This window comes from Lynx rufus, unplaced genomic scaffold, assembly GCF_022079265.1.
Source record: "Lynx rufus isolate CCGP_SWC_20201006 ecotype Redwood Valley unplaced genomic scaffold, mLynRuf1.p SCAF_24, whole genome shotgun sequence".
In the NCBI taxonomy this organism is placed as follows: Eukaryota; Metazoa; Chordata; class Mammalia; order Carnivora; family Felidae; genus Lynx; species Lynx rufus.
Window position 1 is genome coordinate 10,341,480 of NW_025814839.1, and position 26,475 is coordinate 10,367,954.

Below are 26,475 nucleotides of genomic sequence, written 5' to 3' on the forward strand. Positions count from 1 at the left end.
GTGCTTTGCCAGGTGTCACAATACATTTTGGAAACGCCACAGAAAATGTCCTGTCTTTCAGAGTCCCACAATATCACAAGTAGCCATAGGGACCAGCTCTGTTGTTTGCTCATGACTACTCCCTCTCACTGTGTGACCTCAGACACATCATTCCGTCTATCTGAGCCTTATCCTCATTGTACTCTAGTCCTCAGGTGGCTGTTAGGGAGTGTAGCAGATGCATCCATGCTCTCCTGGTGTCCCCTTGGCTCTTACCAGGCTCATGCACATCCATGGCTCTCTGTCTATGGTCTGAGGCAGTCCAGGAGGGGCAGGAAGGTAATGCCCTCAGGAGCAGCCCTCCACCAATGGCAGACAAATGTTGGTGGATAAGGACCCAGCCTACACTGCTTTCAGATGCAACAAGTCTCTGGCACATTCTGTACCAAGGGTCGACAAACCACAGCTCACCAGCTAAATCTAGCCACCACCTGCTATTATAAGGTTTTACTGGAAAATGGCCACACCCACTGGTTTATACATCATACATACTGTCTGACTGCTTTCACATTACAAGGGTAGAGTTACACAACAGGGACTGTATACCCTGCAAAGCCTGAAATATTTAGTGTGGCCCATTCCGCACAAGTCTGCTGACTGACCCTCACTCTATATACCATTCCTATCTACCTGGGATGAGCCCAGCTCACCAACAGTGGTAACCTACTTGCTCATTAGCATAATTTCCTCTCCTTGTCTCACTCCCTTGCTGGTGTTTCCTGGGATCACCCCCCACCCCAAATACATTACTTGTGCTTATAAAGCTGTGATGTCCTGGGCAAATTTACAGAAGAATGGACCGATTGGAAGAGGGTAGGGGGTTGCACACAATGCTTGGTCTGAGGTCCAGGGCTAAAACATTTGAGGGTTAGAGTCCCCGCCCCCTTCACTTCCACAAATCCTACACACACACCTACGTTGTTACTGTTCGTGGTTGCGGACTTGCAAACTAACAGAAAATGAAAATGAAAACAGGGAGATGAAGACGCTTCTCTCTCCTTGGACCCTGACTCTTGTGAGTGGCCACGTAAAAGAGCAGACTCTCTTCATAGGGAAACCATTGGTTTCTTCTGTAACTATGTGCATTTGCATATGTAAAATAAACAGGGCATCAAACATCTCTCCTAGAGGGGAGAGGGGCTCCCTGTCACGTCTCACCATTCCATGCAATGCTACACTAATGCCACTCTCAAAATTCGGGGGACAAGGGCTGTAGTCTTAAATGCACCAAACCTCTTCTCACCTCCAGACATTTGTACCAGCTGCTTTTGCTGCTAGAACCCTCCCTTAATACGTGCACTATTGTCATTATTTGAGTCTTAGTTTAGACATCACGCCCCCCCTGCCCCCCAAGAAGCCTTCCTTAACCCCTCCTCCAAGTGCCACTAAGCAGCCCAGGTCCCTCTGGTGTTTGCTGTGCTTACCAGACTTTCCCATTGTGGTACTTACCATAAGAAGTAAATAAATGTTTGTTGAATATCTTTTTCTCCTACCAGACTCTAAGCTTCCTGGGCATATAAGGAAGGTTCTTTTGAGTTATACCCAGAAATGGAACTGCGGGATCATATGCTAATTCTAGTTTTAATCTTTTTAAGGAATGGTCCTCACTGTTTTGCCACAGTTGGCTATACCATTTTATATGCTATCTTCTCTTAAATGTCATCTACCTCGGGGTGCCTTCAGGATTTATGGAAGATGTTCTGAGGACTTGGACACTAACCATTAAATTACTGGGGTGCCAGACAATGGCTCAATGCCTTAGGCATGGAAATAAATGTTAGAGCTTGGACTCTAGTCTCAGACTGATCTGCGTTGGCGTGCCAACTCTCACACTTCGTAGCTGTGTGACTTTGGGCAAGTTACTTAACCCTTCTGAGCCTCAGTTTCTGTCTCTTTACAATGACAGCAATAATAATCCCTACCTGAAAGGGCTGTTGCCAATGGCACAAAGAACAGTGTGTGTAATGTGGGTGGTGCAGGGTCTGGCACACAGCAAGCGTCAGTGAATGAGAGTGTGTTATTGTCGCTACATTATTATTGTTGGTACCCTTGGAGAAAGCTAAGAGAATTTTGATGTGTAGGTTGAAAGGACCTTTCTGCATTAGGATAAATGAAGGTCTGCTGTCTTTTCTTCCTTCTGAACCCTGGAAAACTGCTTGGCCTCGGGTTGCTACTTCTAGAAGCCTTCTGCAGTGGGGTCCTGCGGTGTGTCTGGGGATTGCCTGGTACCACTAAGTGCTCACCTGCTTTGCTGCATTGCAAGGGACAGAGAGGTCAGAACTCGGGGCAGGGCCTTGGAAACATTCAGAGATCCGTCATCGCAAGATCAGTTCACCCACACCCTCTTGGTCATAAGTAACACAAACTCTTTCAGAGAAGTTTGATCAAAAAAGGGGGAATTTATCCTAAGGACAAGGGATATCCTGTGTCATTCAATGGCAGAAGTTGCAGTGTAGCCTCCTGAGAATGGCCCCAGCACCCAGGACATCATCGTTCGCCTCTTGTCCCTTTATCTCTGCCCACACCCCCTCTCTGCAGACCAGCATTCATGGAAGAAGGTGGCTGCAGGCTCTTCTGAGAACTGCCTTCTGCTGGACTGCAGCCAGCTTTGAGTGACGCACCACAGTTGCCCAGTCTTCACCTCGTGGGTGAGCAGAGGTGGACACGTGACCCAAGCTGGGCCAATCAGATTCTTCCTTGGGACTCTGGAATCGAGGCTGATTAGTCTTGGCTGGTTTTCTCCCCTCCAACATGGTGATGATAACAGTAATCTTTACCTTGTCGGACTGTGGTGCAATTAGTAAAAAGAGTGCGTGTCAAGTTCTTAGCCCAAGCCAGGGCACACAGTGAGCGCCCAGGAAAGCTCCACTGGTATTATCATTGTTCTTCCAAAGGCCAAGCTTCCCAGCCTAGCACCCAGTGGTGCTCAATAGATATTTATTGGAATAAATAAATGAATCAATCAACAAGAGAATGCCATAGGCTGAAGTCACCCATGCTCTTTGATGATGCTCAGGTATAGCAAGACATGCACTTCATGTTTGTGCACAATGCTTCTCTCTTCCAAACACTGGACTTTGTATCTTGAATAAAACCAAGTTGAACATCCCACAGCCCTTCGCGTTGTGAGGTGCAGGTGCTATGTAAGAGTTTTGAGAGTTTCCAGGTGCTCATGATACATTTTACAGGTCATTAAACCTCTAGTTAGACAAACTCAATCATGTGTATTCGTTAAAATGAGATTTGGGCCATTTCGGAGCCTAGGCTCATAGTGTAGGAAATATGGTCTGAGTATTCTTTTGTCAGGGAGGTGGGGGGTGGGGGATGCATTCCACAATAGCATCAAAGAGTTCCACGGCGTATTTTCTCATTTTATAGTTTCTGTGGCCATCCCCTCCTCTTCTGAATGGTTCCTGTTCTGCATTCACTACCCCTAAACAGTATTTATGTTGTCTGAGTCTCCACCTACACCGTGGGCTCAAAAATGCACGTCCTGGAGATTTGTACCTGCATTAACTGGGGAGAATGTTTATGTTTTTAAAATGTAGCCGCAATAAACGACTTTCGAAATGTACCTTGGACAAACACAGACAAACACATGATTAATCAACTCACCCTCAGAGCACAAGTCACAGGGAAAAGTTTTGTGGACAGAATGTTCTCCCAATGGTTTAGAAAAGAGCCTCCGAAGTAGCACCTGTGTCCACACCGTGGCAGGTTTTAAGAGGAGAGAAATATCAGTCTGTAGCTTCCTGTGTCTGTGTGACATTTTCAGCGAACGAATCCAGCAAGGAAATAAGGACTCATTTAATGGAACTCCCCTCAGCACTGTGGTCAGGATGACAAAAGGTCAGATGGCCTTTTCTGGTCCAACAGGGAAACAGTGAAGCCATCAGGCATTAACAAGCACCTTCAGGAAGAGAACGCTCTCACACGCCTTCTTTGGTCTGGCAAAAAGTGTTTAACAGCCCCAAGCATCTTGAGCTTACACATTTTTGAGTCCCAAGATCCGGGAACAGTGACAAGCCTTTAATGGGTCCCCAGAAAATATCTGTTGAATTAATAATATTCTTGCCAGACAAAAAAAAAAAAAAAAAGACATACCATTTACCAACAGCGGGCTACATGCCAAAAGTATGTAGAGTTATACACACTAGTTCCAGCGGTCGCAAGTACCCTGCGAGGCAGGCATTATTGGGGAGCATTTCCCCATTTCAGGGGTAAGAACACTGAGGCTCCAAGAGGCTAATGCACTTGTCCAGGGAGACCCCACCAGGAAGCAGAAGACTGAGGATTTGAAGTCTGTGTCTGACATTAAAGTTCACGCTCTTGCCTTCTTTTGAGCTCTCCAACCCTCCCCTTTAGCTTCCTAAGTGCATTTGCTCTAGTTCTTTCTGCCTGCCATGAGGAAGCAGGGGATAAGGTCCGTGTGCTTAGCACCACCTCACCATGTGGTAGTCCATGCAGGGACTCTACTCCTGGGTGCTCCTGCTAAGCACCGAGAGTCTTATACCCACTTCCAGGCACACCCTGAAAGCACAGCGGCACCTTCTAATCGTTCCCACAGTGGGCAGGCTCCCGGCTACACAGAAAACAGTAATTCTCATGGGTGTCCAAGGCATAGTATGGAACAAAACATGGGCAACTGGTCTCCCCAAGACTGGTTAGGAAAACCGATGATCTTGATCCTCTGTGTCCTTTTCAGTCTTGCGTTATGTTTCGTTACTTCTGGTTCTTGTGCCTCCTATGAAATATCAGTCCCCTCGTTTTCATTACACATCCCCACGGAGTCGTTTAGTCAACCCACAGACACTTACTGATCCCTTACCAAGACAAGACCATCTGATCTCAGAAGCGGGACAGATGCATCAAACAGCTCCAATGCATGCAGCTCTGTGTTCCAAGGAGAGAGGCTTGTCCAATGTGCAATGGGGACAAAGAGAAGTGCGCCTGACTTAGCCAGTGGAGGGTGAACTGAAGAAGGGGGTTCTTGGGAAGGCTCCACAGAGGTGGTGATATTTAAATGGAGTCTTGGAGGATGAGCAGAAGTTTTCAAAGTAGGAGAGGAGAGGAAGAGCATCCCCTGCAGGAGACATAATGCGTTCCCAGGAGTGTGCATGTTTCAAAAGTATTTAGAGAGATGAAGCCAAGGACAGGGTGTTGGGGGGAGAGGTATAGCCAGCAGATGCAGGCGTGAGAGGCTCTGCAGAAAACCCTGAAGAACTGGGACTTTGCTGAGGTCAATGGGGAGCCACTGAAGGGTTTCAACAAAAAGAGTGATAGTCAAGTTTGTTTTATAGAAAGATGGCATATTAGCGTTCTAGGGTTGCCTTGACTACCACTAACTGGGTGGCCTAAACAACAAAAATTTACTCTCTCACAGTTCGGTAGGTCAGAAGGCCAAAATCAAGGTACAGCAGGGTTGTTCCTTCTGGAGGGATAGAGGGAGAACCCGTTCCACGCCTCTCTCTTAGCTTCCAGGTGTTGCTGTCAACCCTCCGCTTTCCTGGGCTTGTGTGTACATCTCTCCAGTCTCTACCTCCTTCCCAGGAGGAGGGTCTCTTCCCAAGGGGAAGGGGGAGGTAATGGCAACAATGAGCCCTGTTGGAAAGGATCTCAGAAACCAGAGCATCCAGTTTCCCTCTGCTTATTGATAAAAGTGGTTACAGATGCTATTAAGTGGTGGAACCAGTATTTTACAACCGGATAGTCTATCTCAAGGATCCCTTTATATTCTTAAGATTGTTTTTTTAATGCATACTGGCTTTCTCTAGTAAGGTTTAGCTTAGACAGGGCCTTCAGGAGCTATGGAGCTTATTGGCAGAGCTCATAATTGTCTTAATAGCCAACATTTATTAAGCACACGCTAAATGCCAGGTGAGGCGCCTTGAATTCATTAGCTGTGATTCTCACATCGTGTCTGAAAAGAAAAGCCATATTATGAATGTCCTCATCTAAGAGATGAGAATCTTTGTGCTCAGTGAGGTTATAACTTGCCCAGGGTCACCCAGTGGTAAAGCTGAACCAGCACCCAGGGCCACATGATGCCCAAAGCAGTTTCTAAAATAAAAAGAATCATTTGTTAAGAACCCACCATTGAGAAAAATATATAGGATTAGGGAAGTGGGGTATGAAAGCCCAATCAATTTATCTCAGTCCAATTGAAAGAGTTTCCATGTCCCTAGTTTGGGATAAAGAAACCATTCTGGAAGCCTGGATGACAAACTGGGGTCACCCCCCTACCCCAGTCTGTGGGGGGAGTGCAGAAGGAGATGCATATAGGACCCAGAAGGGCACCCTCCTGTCAAGTGAGGGGCTAAGGCTCCGACTTAATTAATCCCCTTCTCCCTGGCAACATTTCCCTTGCCCTCCTGTCTGTTCGAAAGAAGCCTTTTCCTCTCTGGGGATTAAGGGACCTTTTCAGCTCCAGCTTATTCAGAATAAGGTTTCCTCGAACGAGTGGCCAACTTCTTTTCTCCCTTTGAGGCTGGCGGGCAAAGCCTGCTGCTGAATCAGGAAACTGCCAACGGAACCCATCATGCCCAGATAGCTGGCATCTGCTTGGGTGTTGTTGTTGTTTATTTTTTAATACTTGTAGGGGTTTTTTTCTTTTAATTTATTATTATTCTTCAAAGGGAATCTGGAACTTGCAGGTGCAAAGATCAAGAAGGGCCGTGTTCTTCCCTGAATGCCCCAACAGGACTCCGAAGACAGAGGGGGAAGGGCAGGGCGGGGGCTGACACCATCACCCTGACTCACATCAGCCTTCCCTCCCCCCATAGCTTACTGTGCTCATCTGCTTTTGCCCGTGATGGCTGCCAGTGGGCATCCCGGTCAGCCAACTGGTCCTCTTGGTGTGGCCAGAGTAACGGGTCAGCCGTGGAATGTCATCTGAGGATGGACCACCATGGTCTCACCCTAAAACGTACCCCAATGCACCAAATCTGGTGCATACCTGAAACTACAACATCTGCCAAGCACAGCATTGGGTTAAGCATTGCTTACTCCCTGCACTCCATTTTCAGGGTGAAAATCCTACTAGGCTCAGTGATACCTTATGTCACTCCCACCTTAGTATAAATTAGTCTACAGCCTGGTTTCCATAGGTCAGAACACCATGAGGGTATTTGGCACCTTGGGCTGGAGAGAAGGAATAGTTAATGGGGAAGAGTAAATATTAGACATCACTAGAGAATGAAAGAGAAGGAAACTGGAAGTTATCATACACCTACCGTGAGCCAGTCTTTACATATCTATTATTTCTATTTTCATAACAACCTTCCAAAGTTGGCACTATCATCCACATTTTGCGGCTGACTCACCAACATCCATCCCAGCTGACTCGTGTAACCCAGGGGTTCTTAGACTTTAGCAGGCAGAGGAATCCTCAGAAAAGCCTGATGAAGGAGATTCTTGAACCCCACCACCGGAGGTCCTGATTCACCTGGTGTTGTATGTGGCCCATGACTTTGCAGGTATAAGAAGCTCTCAAGGGATGCTGATGGTGCTGGTCCATGGGACCATAATTTGAACAGCATGGGTCTAGTCATGGCAATCTTGTTCACCCAGCCAATGATTCGTTCAAATGATGGACCAGTTCAAGCCCATTTGGACCAATGAGACATGAAAGATATGCCAGGGCTTTTGGGAAAGAAACCTTGACCCCGATTGCTACCGGCAGCTGTTTTACAAACGTGAAGGGAAGATGTCTAAGGATAAAGCTGATTCTATGGGCAGCTCAGTGGCATGATAGAACCTCTAAACCAACCCCAAATCCTACTCTGGACTCCCCGTTACATGAAGTAATGCATTTCCTTATTGTTTAAGCAAGGGTAGGTAGAGTTTACGTTGCTTTCAGCTCAGAACATCCTAACAGACATTACTGTCATTCACAGATGAAGAGAAAGAGATTTGATCCAAGGCCAAGGTCACACAGCTGGTAACCCAGTTCTGTGGGGGGCAAAATGCCTTTCCAACTTGTCACCCTGCCTGAGTGGCTTTCTGTCCAATACCTGATGTGGCACCCTATCTACTTTGGCCATAGTATTTGGGGCCAGACCCACCTAATCTTTTATCATCAAGAGGTTAAGGATTACATCTGTCCATCTGTCCATCCTTCCCTCCATCAAGCGTCCATCCCATTCTTGCTGCATGTCAAGCCCTGTGCTTGCAATTCACTGGAGGACAAGATTCAGTCTTAGCCCTGAAAGAGTTCAAATGTAGAGGAAGAGACAGACCCACAGTCTCAACATCTCCTTCTCCATTCCCAAGACTTTAGCACCATCAAGACTTTAGCATCAGCCCACCGATGCCCCGATGCTCAGTCCTATTGAGTTTCTAAGCTGTTGGCAGATAATAAAAGCCCAATCTTTTATTCAACTCAGACAGATTTATATACCTTTGGAAAATTGGAATTTTCTTAAACATCAGTAAAGCAATTCAAAATCCTTAGTAATGGGGATTATATAAATATTCAACCATCACATTTCTCTGTTTATAGAGCATCAAAGTGCACAGCACATTATAAAACTTCTAATTAATCCTCATAATGCTCTGGTGTCATGAGCAAAGGGCAGATAATAACCCTATTTTACCAATGGGACCAACGACCACTGTAACTCAGCAACTTGCCCGTGGTCATGTGGCAGACACCTGCGTTTTACACCTTCATTAACAGCACAGCTTATTAATTATAACAATTACATTAACAACTAGCATTTATTGAGAGACCCCATAAACCCGGCTCTGTCCTGAGAACTTGACACACATTAGCACATTACATCTCCATCACAACCCTGTGAAGTAGGCTCTGTGCGTGAGGAAACTGAAGCGTAAAGGGCTGTTGTATTTGTCAAAGGCACTGGCCAGTCTATGTGACTCCAAATCCTTCATAGCTGCCCTTTGATTTATTGTACTTGCTGGGTGACATGTTGGGAAGTAAAGCCCTGAGTATTCTTGTCCTGAGTCTCTGCTGCCTTCCTGTGTGGCCTTAGGAAGGTTTTTAGCCTCTCTGGGTCTTAGATTGCTCATCTGTTAGTGGAGCAAGGAGAGTACAGACTTTGGAACCAAACTGTAGTTTGAATTTCAACTCCACCTCTGTCCCTTACTTATCACATAAGTCTGTAAATTTACTTCACCTTTATGCGATTCCATTTTCTAATCTGTGAAATGGAGTTCATAACAATCCTATCCACAAAACGTGTTGCAAGAGTGAAATGAGTTCATACATGCAAAGCTCCTACAACCATGCCTAACAACTTAGTAAGCATTCAATAAATGGCGGCCATCTTTAGCATATCTGTCACATGATGTAGGGGCTGTGCTGGGTAATCTCTCAACTCTGATGATCTCTAATGACTTTAAAATCAGTGCTCTCCCATTGGTTTTGGTTTAGCCACAGGGAAATAGTACAACTCTACTAGGTATAGTGTGGGGTCATCTAGACTATTCACAATATGCTAACTATTTGCAATATGCAAACAAAATCATGGTCAAGACCCTTTTGACTGCCAATGATAGAAAAACCCAATTCAAAGTGACCGAAGCAAAAGAGAAAATTGTCTCAAGTAAACACAAAGTCCATAGGTAAATCTAGTTTCAGGAATAGTTGGGTCCAGTAATCAAACAATATTTTTCTCTTACGTTTTCTCTTGTGTTGGTTTCATTCTCAAGTAGTCTTTACCAAAATGGTAACCAAGATGACCAACCAAGAGCTCCAGGTTGACATTCTCCCAGCTCAGCAACCCCTATGGAAAGAGATCTCTTTCCTAACTGCTATAGTGAGTATCCTGGGATTGAAAGTCATTGGTCTGCACTGGGTCTCAGATTCATAAAAGAACCAATCCCTCATTGTGACCAGGGAGCTGATGGCACATTTTCACTGGCCAGGGCTACATTATGTGCCTGTCCCTGAAGCCACATGGATTGAGGGTGGGAGAGGGGCTCACCCAGGAAGGCGACTGCTGGGTCTGTGCCTAGGAAAAGTTTACTGCAGCACTAGCTGTCAGTCTGCAGACTTCCCAGGCTAAGGCTTCAAGAGCATAACTTTGGGCTTTAATCAGCTTGAGCTGCAAATCAGTGCCCCACCTCTGATCCCAGGGGTCTGAGCAGGCTCCCATCAGTCATGCTTAAATAGGAATGTTCTCTATCACTTCCAGATCTTTGCACATGCTGTTCCTCTGCCTGGAAGAGCATCCTCCTTCCTCTTCTTTTCTACCCCCCTGATCCTTCAAGTCTCCACTTGGGCTTAGGAGTCACTTCCTTCATCCCTGACTACTGCCTGCCCTAGCTGGGTCACATGCACCCATGGCCCCTCGGCCCACTGGCACCCCTGCCTACATTACATGATATTGTACTTTGCTTAATTGTCTGCCTACCCTCCCCCTGACAAGACTCTGAGCAAGAGCTTTGGGAAGAGTGTGTATATCCTAGCACCACGCTGGAACCCTAAGAAGAACACCGTAAATCTTTTTTGAACAAAAGAATATCCAATGTGTCCTGGACAGTGGGATGACATATTGACAAGTCCAAGGGGGCAAGAGGGCCAGGAGCAAAGCACAGAGCGTGAGAGAGAAGTGAGAAGGCTCTAGACAATTGTCAAAAGACCCCAACATTAATGGAGACAGGTAGGTCTGCACGAGATTAGGCAAATGGTGCCTGCTTGGATTCCAGCTTCAGACAGAATCTTAACCCAGGCAAACATACCATGTCCCAGAAATATCTAGAAAGTGTACTTAGCAGGGCCCTTTTGGAACAAGGATCCTTACCACCTCTCCTGAAAGGCACATCTAAGATGATTTCAAAAACATCTGTGCGGTTCCCACACAGAATCTTGTACTCGGAAAACAAAAACACTCTCCCACTCACTACTTCTGGAGTGTTTGGTTCACCTCCCTCTAATTTACATGGCTAACTGGCCTCTCCCTGGTGAGCACCAGCAAAGCATGGAGATGAACATCTGACACCATCAAGGGCATCCATGCCTTCACCTCTTTGGAGAAGAGAAGGGCTCTCCGTGCAGGCTTTCACATTTGAAAACAATACACAGGTTACCCATCCCAGGCTGCCCTGCCACTGTCCTCTCCCACCTCCGCTCACCACCCCCACCCAGGAACCATGTCTGCTGAATGCGAGAAGCAGGCGTTTTGCTATTTCAAACAAGTCTGAACCCCAATTCGTTTCTCAGTAACTTGATACTCATTGGTGACGACCGTGGTTTCTCATCTAGCGTTGTTATTGATTTGGTCAGAAGTAATTAAGGAGATAATTCTTACTCAATTACATTTCCCTGAATTTCCTAAGGTTGCTAACTCTGCTCCCCGGCTGTATTTTCTTTTCTAAATTAATTTTGTCTTGACTTCGAAATGAGAATGGATATTAGGGGCTTGCTGTGCTTGTTGGCTTTCATAGGAACAAAGTGGGGCTCTGTATTTTAATTCTGACCAGGGCTCTCAAACTATTTTAATTTTTTTTTTTAAAAATTTTTTTTTTTCAACGTTTATTTATTTTTGGGACAGAGAGAGACAGAGCATGAACGGGGGAGGGGCAGAGAGAGAGGGAGACACAGAATCGGAAACAGGCTCCAGGCTCCGAGCCATCAGCCCAGAGCCTGACGCGGGGCTCGAACTCACGGACCGTGAGATCGTGACCTGGCTGAAGTCGGACGCTTAACCGACTGCGCCACCCAGGCGCCCCAAACTATTTTAATTTTTTAAAAAATAATGTAAAATATACACTGGTTTAAAAAAATAAGCAAACATGAAAAGTCTTCTACCAAAGAGTAGAAGTTCCTCTTCCCAGCCTATTTGTCACTCCTGAAGGCATTCCTCAGGCTGGCACTTCTAACACTCTCCTATAATTTCCTCAAATGATCTACGTTTCCAAATCATTTAAGTTGCAATTCTATTTCTCAGCTTGTATGTTTTAGACTTTAATGACCTCCTTCCATGAAAAATGAAGATCTGGCTTCTTGGAATCCTTACACACTCCCCATCTCCAAGTCCTCCCCCAAATAGTATTACCTTTAGTTCTACCTCTGGTTAATTCTGTAGCTTTAAGAAATATGTTATTAGGGCAGTGAAACTCTTCCATAGGATACTATCATGATGGATACATGTCATCATATATTCGTCCAAACCCATAAAATGTGCAATGCCAAGAGTGAATCCTAATGTAAACCATGAACTTGGGGTAGTAATGATGAGTCAGTCAATATAGGTTCATTGACTGTAACAAGTGCACCCCTCTAGTGGGGAATGCTGATAATCCAAGAGGCTATGCATGTGTGGGGGCAGGAAACACATGGGAATTCTCTTGTACCTTCTGCTCAATTTTAAAGTAATATTTAAAAAAACCATATTTTTAAAAAACTATATTACATTCAGGGCACCTGGGTGGTTCAGTCAGTTAAGTGTCCAACTCTTGATTTCAGCTCAGGTCATGATCTCACAGTTCCGTGAGCCGGAGCCCTGCCTCAGGCTCTGCACTGACCCTGAGGACCCTGCTTGGGATTCTCTCTCTCCTCTCTCTGACACTCCCCTCCTTGTGCTCTCTCTGTCTCTCAAAATAAATAAACTTAATTTTAAAAATTATTTTAAATACAACTACGTTACACTTGCATTTCTGTCCCCATTCATCATAGAAAGTATCTTTGACTCCTCACTTTATAGAGGCGATTAGTTCATCATCTCCCCTTGTGTCTTTTATTACTACTTTTACATCATCAAGATTGGCAGCCCACATTCTGTTCTGGGCCCATAGTTAGTTTCCCAGGCTTTGTCTATGAGTTGAGTCTAAAAGTTGAAAATCAAAGACTATTACAGCTTCCTTTTCAATGGCTCATCCACCCACTCAACAAATAGCTGCCAAGAAACCACTCTGGTTTGGCACTGTGCCAGAGACCAAAGAGGCAATATGACAAGGTCACACTCCCTATATGCACTGCAAGGCTACAATTTAGAGGAGGGAGGGAAAACACACAACTTACAACATAAGCATAATAGCTGTTTAAATCAGTGGTTTTTAACTTTATATTAAAAATAAGAAACATAATAAAGAGGTAAGCGGCCTATAACAAATATTTTAAGTTAGAATTGCTGGTTTTTCTTTTCCTTTGTGAATATAAGTAGAGTCTTGGTGCTCAGGCCTTGCCCCACCTGTCTTCCCCACAGTGATCCTCAGGCTGAAGCCAGAACAGATTTTACCCACTGGGGATCATATCCGTCCTCCAGGGATGGAGAGACAGTGAGAGGCATCATAGCTGCAGTTTTGTTTTGTGTCTATAAAGTTCCTTCAACGGGGAGCCTTTGCAGCATTGGATGCATTGGTCTAGAACACACTGGCTGGAAATATCACTCTGAGGGCAGCTGGGAACAAACATCTGCTCATCATGGGAGGTGCCAGACCAGCCACCATGATGCCCATGGGGCCAGTGCAGACACCACGGGGGCCTCTGGGGCCATGGAGGGAGTATTCTGACCGTCCAAGTGGTGGAGCAGGTGCAGGCATGTGTGTGTGTGTGTGTGTGTGTGTGTGTGTGTTTGCTTATCAAAGTATAAAATCTCTCTGGCAGGATACACAAGAACTTGGTAGCACTAGTCATCTCTGCGGAGGGAAATGACTAGCTTGAGGACAAGATGGAAGTAATGCTTTTTAACTATTTACCCTTTTGTTTGTTTTTAAACCATTTGAAAATGCTACCACTCAAAAGAAAAACTAAGATAAAAAATGAAATAAAACTTGAGGCTTCATCTTTGGTCCTTAGCTAGGGCCCTCATCTCTAAGCTGATGTGGCTTCCCATGGCTTCTCAGCAGTATTACCAGCATTGGGCATGTTTTCTCCTGCTTGGGGACTTCAGGAGAACCTTCATAATCCTCCCACCTACCCATCACACCTTATGTTCCAACTCCTCCTGGTTTCCTTTGTCTGAAACAGCTCTCTCTCCACTTCAGCTCAGTGACAGCCACGGCCAATAACCTGCCCTGACCAGCCTCGAGCTGAGGTCAATGCCTGCACTTCACCACATTATAGTTAAACTGCCTGTTTGGTATCTGTCTCCCCAATTAGACCATGAGCTACTTGAGGGCAGGGAGGCTGTCTTGTTCAGCATCGTATCTCTGGCCAGTTTCTAACTCATAGCAGGTATTTAAGAAGTTTTTGAGCCTCTGGTCCCTCACGCAGTGTCCTAATGTGGCCCATGTAACATGGCATTGAATTGCATCTTGTGGACAGCATTGTGGAAGCATTGCTTCATATCAAAGCAGCCCCGGACGCACATGAAGGCTCCTCCCCAGGGGAATGCAAGCCCCCACCAGCAATTCTGCATCTTGGCTCTTTTCCCTTTCTCTCCCCGTCCCCCCAGTCCTAAACTCATCTCTCTGCTTCTGCTATTCATGTAGAAAATGAGGTTAAATGAATTACTAACCCATGGAAGGCTGGGTTTCTTTGGACCTTCAGGGGATTCACTGGGATTCTGCAAAGATGTTGACTTCCATCTTCCTCCAGGGAGAGAGAAAAGAAACTGAGGGTTCATGGGGACGTATCCCCACCCCTCACACACACACACATGTAAAGTGCCTGGCATGGGAATGGCAGTTGTGTGTTATGATGCTACTTTTCCTTCCTGGAACCATGGCAGACATTGCTAATCAATCCCAGAATTCTTCTGATGAGATCAGACTGCAGGGACTTCTAGACAGCCACTCCTACTGATGTAGATTGAACCTGGCACTGGAGATGCCCATTTGGAGATGGACAGAGCCCATCTGCCATGTCCAGCCTAACACATTTCCAAACACACGGGAGGTACTGAAAATTTAGGCATAATTTTTTAGGCATAAATTTAGGCATAATTATTAAACAGAAGTGCTATTGGCAAAAGATGGTTGTTACATCCTGGGGCCCATATCCTGAAGCTCCTCCAGGACTTTGAATGACAGCCCATCATATGGATTCCCATTGGCTACTGCTGCCCAACAACCGGACTGCTGGCCCCTCATATACCTCGTCTTTCAAAAGAACTTGTGAGATTAATGTATTTGATTAAAAACAAAATTTCTTTTTTACTGGGTGGATATAGCACATTGGCTGCTGGCACGCCAGCTCAATCCCTGGGCTGATGGAGGCTCATTGATGCTGGAGGCCAATTTCCATTTCAATCAAGTGCAAGTGGAGGGTGGCAGAGAAAAAGATTGAAGGAAACTGGGACTTGACTGAAAGCTATGGCATCTAGTGCCACCTACTGTTATATCACTGCATCGCTACCATTTCTGACCGTCTCCGGGTTGTTGATAGCCTTCATCTGTCCTTCATGAGTTTATTTGAGAATAAGTCATTCAAGTTATATTTTGTCTTTATGATTCAATTTTTTTAAAAAAATTCCAGATACTCACTATATAGTGATAATGATAGTAACATTCTTTGATGTGTTTAGTTCACGAAGCCAAAATACCAAGCTGCCTCTCAGTACCCTCACAGCTCCTTGGATGAAGACTGGGCAGGTGACAGGTGGGAGTCCTGATGTCCGGAGGGGAGTGACAGACCTGGAGTCACACAGCTAGAGGGGCAAGGAGCTGGGACTCTGAATCCTCATATCCCTTCTGTATCTGTCACTCTCCCACCTCTGCTCTCCCCTGCACACCTTGGGGCCTGGCTCACACCTTGTCTGGCCCCCTCAAAGCATAACTCCTACTTTAGAAATTCCAGTGTGTAATGTGAATTTCACTGGAGGGTTCATGGAAGAGATGGAATGGAGGGTAACATTGAGCCCCATGGAGGAAAAATCAATAAAACAGTCTTTTCACTGGTGCATTTTTACTGGATGTGAGTTACTGCCTGCCCCACCCCAAGGCTCTCTTCCCACCCTCCATGATATATGACTCTGCGTTTATCAACTGGAACCCTTCCTCCTCTCTCTGTGTTTCCCCAGAATCTGTCTTCACACTCCTCTCCCTTCCCAACAAATCAATCACCCTCCTTAAAAACAAGGAGGATTTAAGAAACGATGAAATAATGAAATGATGCTGTCTTTCCCTTTTACTCAAAGAATTGCAAAAGACTTTTTGAATTTTCAGGGAGGCTTAATGATTGAGGACCCAAGTTGTAACTACAGGAAGATTGGATGTATTAGAGTTCTCCAGAGAAATGGAGCCAATATGACACATATAGATAAAGAGATTCATTATAGAAATTGGTTTGTGCAACGGTGGAGTCTGACCAGACCCAAGACCTGCATTTGGGAAGCTGGAGACCCAGGAGAGCCGGTGGTGTGCATTCTAGACTGAAAGCCTCCCAGCTCAAGACCCAGGAAGAGCCAACGTTTCGGCTCAAGTCCAGAGTCAGGAAAAAAAAAAACATCCAATGTCCCAGTTCCAAGGGCAATCGGGCAAGAGGAGCTCCCTCTTACGAGTCTGGGGAGATAAGGCTTTTGTTCTGTTCTTCAGCTGATTGGATAAGGCCCACCCAAAATTAGGAAGGGCAATCTTTGGGGCGCCTGGGTGGCTCAGTCAGTTAAGCATCTGACTTCGGCTCGGGTCATGATCTCACGGTTCGTGGGTTTGCGTCCCGTATCAGGCTCTGCACCACAAGTGGGATTCTCTCTTGGGATGCTCTCTCTCTCCTCTTTCTCTGCCCCTTCCCCGCTTGCACTCTCTCTCCCTCCCTCTCTCTCTCTCCCTCTCTCAAAATAAATAAATAAACTTAAAAAAAAAAAAAGGAAGGGCAATCTTTTCTATTCAGTCTATCAATTTAAATGTTAAACTCATCCAAAAACACCCTCAGAGAAGCACCCAGAATAGTGCCTGAGCACCTGTGGCCCAGTCAGGTTGACACCTCAAATTAGCCATCACATGGGGGTTCTATTCTTTGCTGTGATAGCTGGCCAGCTGTATGACCTTGAATGAACTTCCTCTGTGCTCTCCTTCTGTAAGATGGGTTTATTAATAACTGTCCCATTGGGTTGTTGGAAGAAGCAAACGAGAGTAAAGGCATAAAATGCTAAACACGGTGCTGATGTGGAACAATTCCACAATAATTTGTCAGCTTACAAGACTTAGCCACCTCCCCCTCCCTCCACCCATCCCCCACTCACAAAGCAAAGGAAGCCCGCACAGTCCACGTTTTCTGCAACCCTTTACGTTGTTGCACAGCTAGAAATCTGAGTGTGTATATGAAAGATCATAGTTTCTAAAGGTAGGAAATGAATTCCAAATAATTGTAAACACTGCACAGATCAAATGAATCCTGCAGGCCACCAGCCTGACATCTCTGTCTCTCATTTACAGATGGGAAACAGACTCGCCTAGGTTTTACAGTCATAAACAAATAGGTGTGAATGTGTTCCAGTAAAAACTCCCGATTCACAAAAGTCAACAGCAGGCCGTGGTTTGCTGGCCCCTAGACTAGATAAGGGTGAAGTGGGATGGTCAAGGAGTGCAGGACACTAATCTCCACCACGGATCATCCATGGGCCCTTGAATAAGCGGCTTAACCTCTCCAGTCCTGGGTTTCCTTTTCAGCAAAATAGGAATAAGAGTACCTCATAAAGGTTGGCATGAGGATCAAATAAACCAATGTAAAAAAGGGCCCCAACCCCAGACTCCCCATCCAGTCCCCAGGCAAGCTGTTGACATAGTCGGGGCATTGTCCCTCAGAGTGAATGTTGCTGGTGACAGATGCGGGTGGTGGTTTATAAGATTTGACACTGTGAGGCGCGCCTAGGTGGCTCAGTCAGTTAAGCACCCAACTCTTGATTTTGACTCAGGTCATGGTCCCAGGGTTGTGGGATCAAGCCCCACCTCGGGCTCCACGCTGAATGTTGAGCCTGCTTGGGATTCTCTCTCTCCCTCTCCCCTCCCCCTGCTTGTGCTCTCTCAAAAAAAAAAAAAAAAAAAAAAAGATTTGACACCGTGGAAGGTGTGTCTCTTGGACCTCTTTCCAAGAAAGAACTTGCCATTCAACCCTAAGGACTGCAGGTAGCTGAGAGCCTCCAGCTGTTGGCACTTGTAGGACCTACCTCAGAGGCCAGGATCAACCCATCGTCCCCAGCCAAAGAACGCTGGCCATTTCTGCCCTATGTTTGGACTCCTAGTTTGCTCTAGACTTTGTCTAGATCCCCATCATGGTCTGAGGCTCTCTCTACCCAGTCTTGCTCTTTCCCTCTTTTCTCTCTCACAAGTTTATCCCAATAAGCCTCTTGCACTCCTGTCTCAGTGTCTGCTTCCCAGAGGCCCCAACAGACACAGATGTTGAAGTTTTCAAAGATTCCAGGTCATTTAGTTTGCAGAATGACCCTCACTTTTTATTTTTCTGATTGTTCCTTCCTGACCACATTCAGACTGGGCATTTGGGACAGAACGACAGTGTAGGTGGGGCTCCTGGGTGGCTCAGTTGGTTGAGCTTCCAACTCTTGATTTCATCTCAGGTCATGATCTCATGGGTTTGTGGGTTCGAACCCTGCATCAAGCTCTGTGCTGACAGAGTTTCTGTCTCCTTCTCTCTCTGCTCCTCCCCTGCTCATTCTCTCTCTCAATAAATAAATAAACAAACTTAAAGAGAGAGAGAGAGAAATACGATGCAGGTGATACTGTGTCCTCCCCAGTGCATTGCTTCAGGGCACATGACATCAGTTTGTCCCATCACTGGTGATGCTGAGTGTGCTCACACTGGTTCAGGAGGTATCTGTCAGAGTTTGTCTTTATGCAAGTACCTTGTTCCCTTTGTAATTAACAGCTAATCTGTAGGGCTGAACCTTGAGACTGTGATATATTCATCTCGTCATTCAGCAAATGATGGATTGAACTCAGGGTCAGACACTGTGTCAGAAGCTGGAGATCAGAAGCTTTCTTCCCAGGAACCATTGCCATCCTTCTCTTCCCCCAGAGATTCCTGCTGCTTATTCTGTTCTTAGGGTCCCAGCATAAGACTCACTCTTCATCCCTCCCCTGGTTAACCATCCCCTTTTCCCTACCCCACTACTCTCCAGGGCCCCAATATTCCCCAGGCCCCCCCCCATGTCGTTTCTCCTGGGAGTTGAGAAAAACAAGAATGGTTAAATCAAAATACTCTAAAGGATGCACCCTGCCTTCCGTGAAGAAATTCTTTAAAAAATTCAATAGCACACTTCCTATTTCAGCTTGAAGTGTCTACATGGGAATGAGGTCACTAGTTCTGGGTCATCCCTACATAGGTAGGTACATGTCTTATATCTTTAAGAAAAAAAAACACCAAAAACCAAAAACCAAACAAACAAAAAACCTCATTCCCCCCAAAGGAAAGTGCCGATCACCATCATAAAACCACCCAAAGTTTAAACATCAGTCTGCAAACTATGATCTCTGGTTTCATGCATATACCCTTGCCATGGATCCTACCCACTCTCTGCCTATTTTGTTCTTTACAGCTTCTCCATAAGGAGTCTGAAATTTGCTAATCATCTTCCTTGCTCCTCAATGCTCTCAGCTTTTCAAATGGTCTCCCTTCCCCCTCACCACTTGACAGAGCTTCCCAGCTGTTCCCCTGATGTCTGTATCAGCCCAAGTACATTTAGCAGGAATTCATTTCCATCTTAATCTGATTCTAGGAAGTAGATCATATTTTAAGAAGTAACAAAGATGGGTTTGGAACATTCTTTGATAAAAAGACAGAGAACAACAGATATTTAAAAGATCGGCTTGCCAACAAACCATTCTGATGTTTCGCCATATAAAAATTTTTGTGACAAAATCCAGTGGGCAAGCTTTGGAGGCAGTATCTTTAAATTAATAGCTAGCAACTGCTATCCCTTATTTAGCCCCCACTATGCAAAATGGGAATCAGAATGAAGTCATGGTTAAGAATACAGGCTCTGGGGGGCGCCTGGGGGGCTCAGTCGGTTAAGCATCCGCCATCAGCTCAGGTCATGAGCTCACAGTCCATGAGGTCGAGCCCCACGTCAGGCTCTGAGCTGTCAGCACAGAGCCTGGAGCCTGCTTTGGATTCTGTGTCTCCCTCTCTCTCTGCCCCTCCCCTGCTCATGCTCTGTCTCTCTCTGTCTCAAAAATAAATACAAACATGTTTTAAAAATTAAAAAAAAAGGAATACATGCTCTGGTGTCACTTGAACTTGAGTTCAGACCCAGAATTTGCCATTTGATAGCATGTTGTGTTCACTTTTCAAAGCCTCAGCTTGTTCCTCTATAAAATGGGGATAATAATATGGCAAGGTCTAAATGGAATCATGTATTTCAAATGAAAACACACTTAGAACAATGTACGGCATATAGATGAACAATAATGTTGTTGGTAGACAGTATTAACTCCATTTCACAGATGGGGAAACAGACTTGGGGAGGATATGCAACTTGCCTAAGTTCTTCAACTCCTAAGTGACAGAGCCAGGACTCAAACCTGGGTCTTTCAGACAAAAAAGCTCTTTCTTTTCATTCCTGCCACCTCCCACTTCTCAGCTATCAGGTTAAACCAAATTGCTTCCAAATGTTACTATGAATCTGAATATTCACAGTACATGAATATTAAATGTGAATGTACCTGCCCCCAAACCAACCCAGCTAAGCCTCCAATGAGTTGTTTTCCTCCTCTCCCCGCCACATTTATCAGCGTTTAACCTGACACCTTACAGGATGTCATGTGGTGTTTCTCACAGACGCTGTCAAAGACTCATTTATAGATCAATCAGAATAAGGACACACACTGTAGGAAAATGTAGACATGGCAGAGATTTGACTTTGTTTTCCAGGAAACAAAGAATGAAGGCATTCCCCTACACTCTACAAGTCAACGGAATAAACCGAAGGCTCTTAAGGCCAATGGCACTCCCGAGGGAAGCAAGGATAGAAAATTAAAGTCAACAGTCCCAGGATGGTTTTTATTAATCTTGGCTGGAAGTAGTCACAGAAAGCAAGGCAAAGAACATCCAAAGGGATGGTGATAGGGTTATACTTGACTTTTATTTTCTCCCAACTTTTTAAAAAAATCTTTTCTTGATTTTCCACAATGTTCATTAGTTAGTTTCATAACCAGAATACAATCTTAAACATAGAGTTGTATTGCAAACGTGTTACCAGGGTAGGGAGACACATTAATCAGTGTCAGCAAGGGAAGAAATATTTAGCATCAGTTTGTTTATCCGGGATAAGGGCTTAAAGTGTGTGGAGCACAGGACACACAAATTTTGGTGCAAGAGGAAGTGGGCTATGAGGATCTGGAATAGATGATACAACTGACCCTTCACCAACACAGAAATTAGGAGCACTGACAGCACCCCCCCCACACACACACAGTATCAAAAATATGTATATAACTTTTGACTCCCCCCACAACTTAACTACTGATAGCCTGCTGTTGACCAGAAGCCTTACTGGTAACATAAACAATCGATGAACACATATTTTGTGTATTATATGTAGGATATACTGTATCCTTAAAGTAAAGTAAGCTAGAGAAAAGACAGTGTTATTAAGAAAATCATACAGAAGAGGAAATACATGTACAGTACTCTTCTGTACAAAGTCCAAGTAAAAGTGGATGTACGCATTTCAAACCCATGCTGTTCCAGGTCAGCTATACTTCCTAGGGAAAAGAAACTGGGAGAAGTAGGTGGGTTCTGGATACTCTAGAAACCTGCATTGTGATAATGATTTTGAGAGAGAGAAAGAATGATCCCAATTCTGGAAAGAATGATCCGAATTCTGGATATGCATCTCAGCCAAGGAAAATTCTAAGAACCTCAAACTTAGGACCCAAAGATAAGAAATATCCAAAGTTACCATCTGCAAAGGGATCCGTATAAATCAGGAAAACCAGATTTATAGTCCAAAAATACCTGGTCAGCACCCAGAGCATAAACTATAACCACAGCCATTTGATGTTGGCCCTCATTTCCATTTTCATTTCCTGCTCCCACGGGGGGGCTGATCCTCGCAAACTACTACATTTCCCAGGTGCCCTTGCCAGCTGGCTTCCCGAAGAGGAAACTGGAGGGTCAGAGGAAGGGAGAAGCCAGAGTATTTCTCTCCTTCCCCCACTCAGCTTCTGGTGGCAGCTCCCAAATGAAACTACATCTCCTCCACGGGCCCACCTTTTGCCAGGGGGATTGGGCTGGATTGGGCTTTTGAAGGCTGCCTCTCTCCTTAGCCCCTCCATCCAAGCTAGGCTGTCAATCTCTATCTTGTCATGCCATCCCTTATTTAGTTTTTCAATTCTTCCAACACCTTTGTGATTGCTTCCCTATATTAAATTCCCTGTATTGAACTGTCTGGCATGAGCTCTGTTTCCTGCCTAGGCCCTGCTAAAATAATCTACTAACTTACATCACTTTAGCCTAGTGTGCTAAAATAATCTACTAATCTACATCACTCCAGACTCAGATTACTCAATTTAAAGCAGCCCTGAAAACTTACACTTAGCTCATATTGATAGAATCAGTCAGAATTGCTTTACAAACACGAACACGCTATTATTTTATTGGACAATTAATAAAGGTAAATTATTTTTAAAGAAGAGAAAAAGATGACCCAAATTAAAAGTTACCACTTACCTATAATTCAAACATCCTGCAATAATATCCTTACTAACAATTTGTTACATTTACTTTCAACCTATTATGTTATTGCATATATACCTTGCCATATATCATTACTTTATTTAATTTTTTTAATGTTCATTTATTTTTGAAAGAGAAAGAGAGAGCACAAGCAGGGGAGGGACAGAGAGAGAGAGAGGGAGACACAGAATCCAAAGCAGGCTCCAGGCTCTGAGCTGTCAGCACAGAGCCCGACAAGGGGCTTGAACTCATGAGCCTTCAAGCCGTGAGATCACGACCTGAGCCAAAGTCAGAACCTTAACCAACTGAGCCACCCAGGTGCCCCTATATATATATCATTACTTTAAAATATAATTTGTATTAGTGTATACGTATTTTTAGAAATATCTACAGATTTTTATGAATATGAATCTTAAAACTCTCTAGATCTAAGTTCTTTACATTTTTGTGACATGTGGTTTTACTTGAAATTATATTCCTTTCCATAGCAACAAATACACATCGATAGCAACATTAACTAGTAGCACCAAATTCAAATGCATTGTATGCCATGACCTGGATAGACCATGATTTATCCCCTCAACGCTCATTGTTGGACACTTAAATGTTTTTCACTATTATTAATACTGTTGTGATAAGAATCCTCATGGATAAATCTTTTTATCCTTGCTGAAAAATTTCCTGGGTAAAAACAGAATTGCCGGGCATGAGCGTATGTGTTTTTAAGGCTACATATACACATGGCTAAACTGCCCTCCAGAAAGCTGTAAAGATGGTGATTCTTGGATGTCGTGTGTACTTTTAATTGTGCTAATATCAAATAGTGTTGGTAAACGTCCTGACAACCGGAACTCCCTCCTTCAATGCCATTATTACTGCTGGCTTATTATAATTGTAATTAAATAATAGTCGCTTCCTGAGCGACTATTGTGAAAATCGCTTCCTGAGAATTCACTGAAATGATGACATAATTGCAGGGATTTGGGGGCTGGATCTTGTCCTGCTAAAGTCTTGTGTCAAGTGGGGGGGACAACTTGACTTTACTGCTATAAATTGGTCAGCACCAGCCCTAATCAATACAAATTTTCTTCTACAGGCAATTGTCAGTAGGCAACATTTGGAGAGGGAGGGGAATGTGTGAAATTTGGACAGTATCATATTTGCTTCCTGAGGGGAGTAAAACTTGAGACATTTAAGAGAATGATGTGTAAACAATTGTGACTTCAAGCAGGGTTTCAATCTCGTATTTTCAAATTATCGGGCAGGGAAGTTTGAGTGTGTTTGGTTTTTCATTGTTCATAAATATTTTTAATTTACAATATCTTTTAAGAAAGTTACTTTGGTCCCGTAGGGAAGAGTTATAGAAGTTTCAGAAAAAGAGAGGGATTAGGAAGATAGGTAACAATGACTTCAAACTTTGATCTCAACTTGGCCAATCTCATTGGTTTCACTGCGAAATGCACCAAAATGGATGTCATCTGATGTTGATCACACAAGAGGGGAAGGGAAGGGAAAAGAGGATGAGTTCTAGTTAAAATAATTCTTAAATTTTTTTTTAATGTTTATTTATTTTTGAAGGAAAGACAGAGTGTGAGTGGGGTAGGGGCAGAGAGAGAGGGAGACACAGAATCTGAAGCAGGCTCCGGGCTCTGAGCTGTCAGCACAGAGCCTGATGTGGGGCTTGAACTCACGAACCATGAGATCATGATCTCTGAGCTGAAGTTGGGGCACTTAACCCACTGAGCCACCCAGGTGCCCCTAGTTAAAATAATTCTATCTATTGACAGGCTTGGCACACCCAAGGGAAGACATTTTTCGGATAGAAATCTTATGGTTGTGGGTAACAGAAAATCTAACTCAAGCTGGCTTAAATAATAAAGGAAATGTTCATGAACAGCCTAGTAAAGCCTGATTAGTTCAACAAGGCACCAGGGAACAAGTTTTTCTTTGACTCTCCTGTCTTCCCCCACATCTTCTTCAACTAGAGGCAGGTGCTCCTCATGGGCACAAAATGGCTGCCAGCAACTCCCACAGATCATCTGCTCCTCCAATTATAGTCAATGAGGAAAGAGGGCTTCTCGGCCTGTGGTTCCTTAGAGGATCTAGGAACCATGCCTTCTAGAAGCCCCTGGCAAATGTCTGCATGCATCTCATTTGCCCAAACCACATCACATGACCATTCCTTAACCAGTCACAGTGATGGGGGATGGGCTGTGCTGTTTGGCTTCAGCCACTCAGGACCACCCCTGCTGCAAGCACCCCATGGGAGCGGGGGGCAAATGGTCTAGTGAGGGAGCTAGTATCACAAGGGAGAGTACTACATATTGTAACATGACTTCCCAAAGAACTCAGACATCTCCGTATGCCAATAAATATATTTCCATCCTTATACTGTCATCACACTTAATTGCTGTATACTATTCCATTGTTTAGATGCACCATAATTATTTGACCTGTCTTCTATTGTGAAGACGAATAGGGAGTTGCCGTGAGTTTCCTCTTACAAGCAGCATCCCAGTGAGTGGTTTTGCTGATGGATCTCTGTGCCCATGCAGGGATATTCCCACGGGACGCCTGACAGCAGAAGGATCATCATACCCTGAGGCAAGCACACTGTGGCAGCATTTAGGGTGCGCTGACGCATCACCCTTCAGAAAAGTCACCACAACGTATTCTTCCACCAGCTTCATTGAAACCACCCATTTTCCCATAATGTCTTGGCACTTCCTTTGGTTAAAAAAAAAAAAAAAGAATTAGTACTTCAGGCATTCATTTCCAGGCAGGGTAATCCAGATAATGATCTTGCTGTTGTTCCACTAAACTGGGGCTGAGAAAAGTGACTCTTATATTAGAATACAGTTAATTTAACTCTCTTCTTTACATTGACCTGGTATCCACCTCTGAGTAATGAATTTAACTCTTATGAGGTTTCCCTTATGGCTAGGCAAGGCCAATGATTACCGGAAAGGCAAAGAAAAACCCATGAACAATCACCTGGTTAATTCACTCATAAAACCCTGCTATAGCGGCGGCGAGGGGGAAAAAGTACCATTGACAAGATTCACTTCTCCAAATCAGCTGCCTACACCGCCAACAGTGATTATTAACGTTTCATTCTTTGCTTTGCTTTGAGTATAATGTTAATATCAAGAGCCTCCATTTATCAAACGCTTGCTACGAGTCAGGAATTTGGCGATGAATTGTCCCAACAAGGTAAGAATTATTCCTCCTCTCTGCTGAGAAAGAGGCCCAGAGAGGCTGAGCAATTTGTCTGAGATCAAACAGCCAGTCACCAGACAGAACCAGGGTAAGAGCTCAGGTCTGCCTGTCTCCAAAGCCCTCGTTGCTTCCGCTGTGCACATGGACCCTCTCTGGTGTAGAGGAGGTCACTGTGCTGCCCAGGACCCCTTCCAACCTGGTCAGAGATCTTGGATGAATGCCTGAGCCTCCTGCAGCCTGGCTCCATTTGTAACGGTGCACTAACACTTTTTTCTTTCACTTCTTGGCTTCCCATCAGGTTCCAGACAAGCCGATGAAGAGCATCAAGTACTTGGACAAGGAAATCGTAAACCTCAAAAAAGACCTTGCACGAAGCCGGTGAGTGAGCCCGCAAGGATTAACCCATAGATGCCCTGACAGAGATGAGCAGGTTACGGGGTGGTCCCTACGAGTCCTTGCTAAATCCCAAGGTCTCCAACACTAAACATTAAGCAGAAGACTTGCAGGAGGGTGTCCCTTGGCTGGACTTTCCAGAGAGTATCTTTACTGGACTAACCTCTCCACTAGCTGCCAATCACTGCCTAGAATTCCCTTTGTGTTCCTTCCTGGACCTGAATCCAACTCAAGACAGTTCCCATGTGCTCCAGAAAAATATCTCCTTTTTACTCCAGACGCACATC

The 26,475-nt window shown here is 44.7% G+C and overlaps 1 protein-coding gene across 1 annotated transcript in view; it reads left to right on the forward strand.

Annotated features, from left to right (window-relative positions):
- The window catches only part of CCDC60 (coiled-coil domain containing 60), a 162,292-nt gene that overhangs the window by 44,263 nt on the left and 91,554 nt on the right, over positions 1 to 26,475 (forward strand). Inside the window, exon 2 of the mRNA XM_047087939.1 lies at positions 26,094 to 26,173. Within this exon, the coding sequence (XP_046943895.1) occupies positions 26,094 to 26,173 (80 nt within the window). The remainder of the gene's footprint in view (positions 1 to 26,093; positions 26,174 to 26,475) is intronic.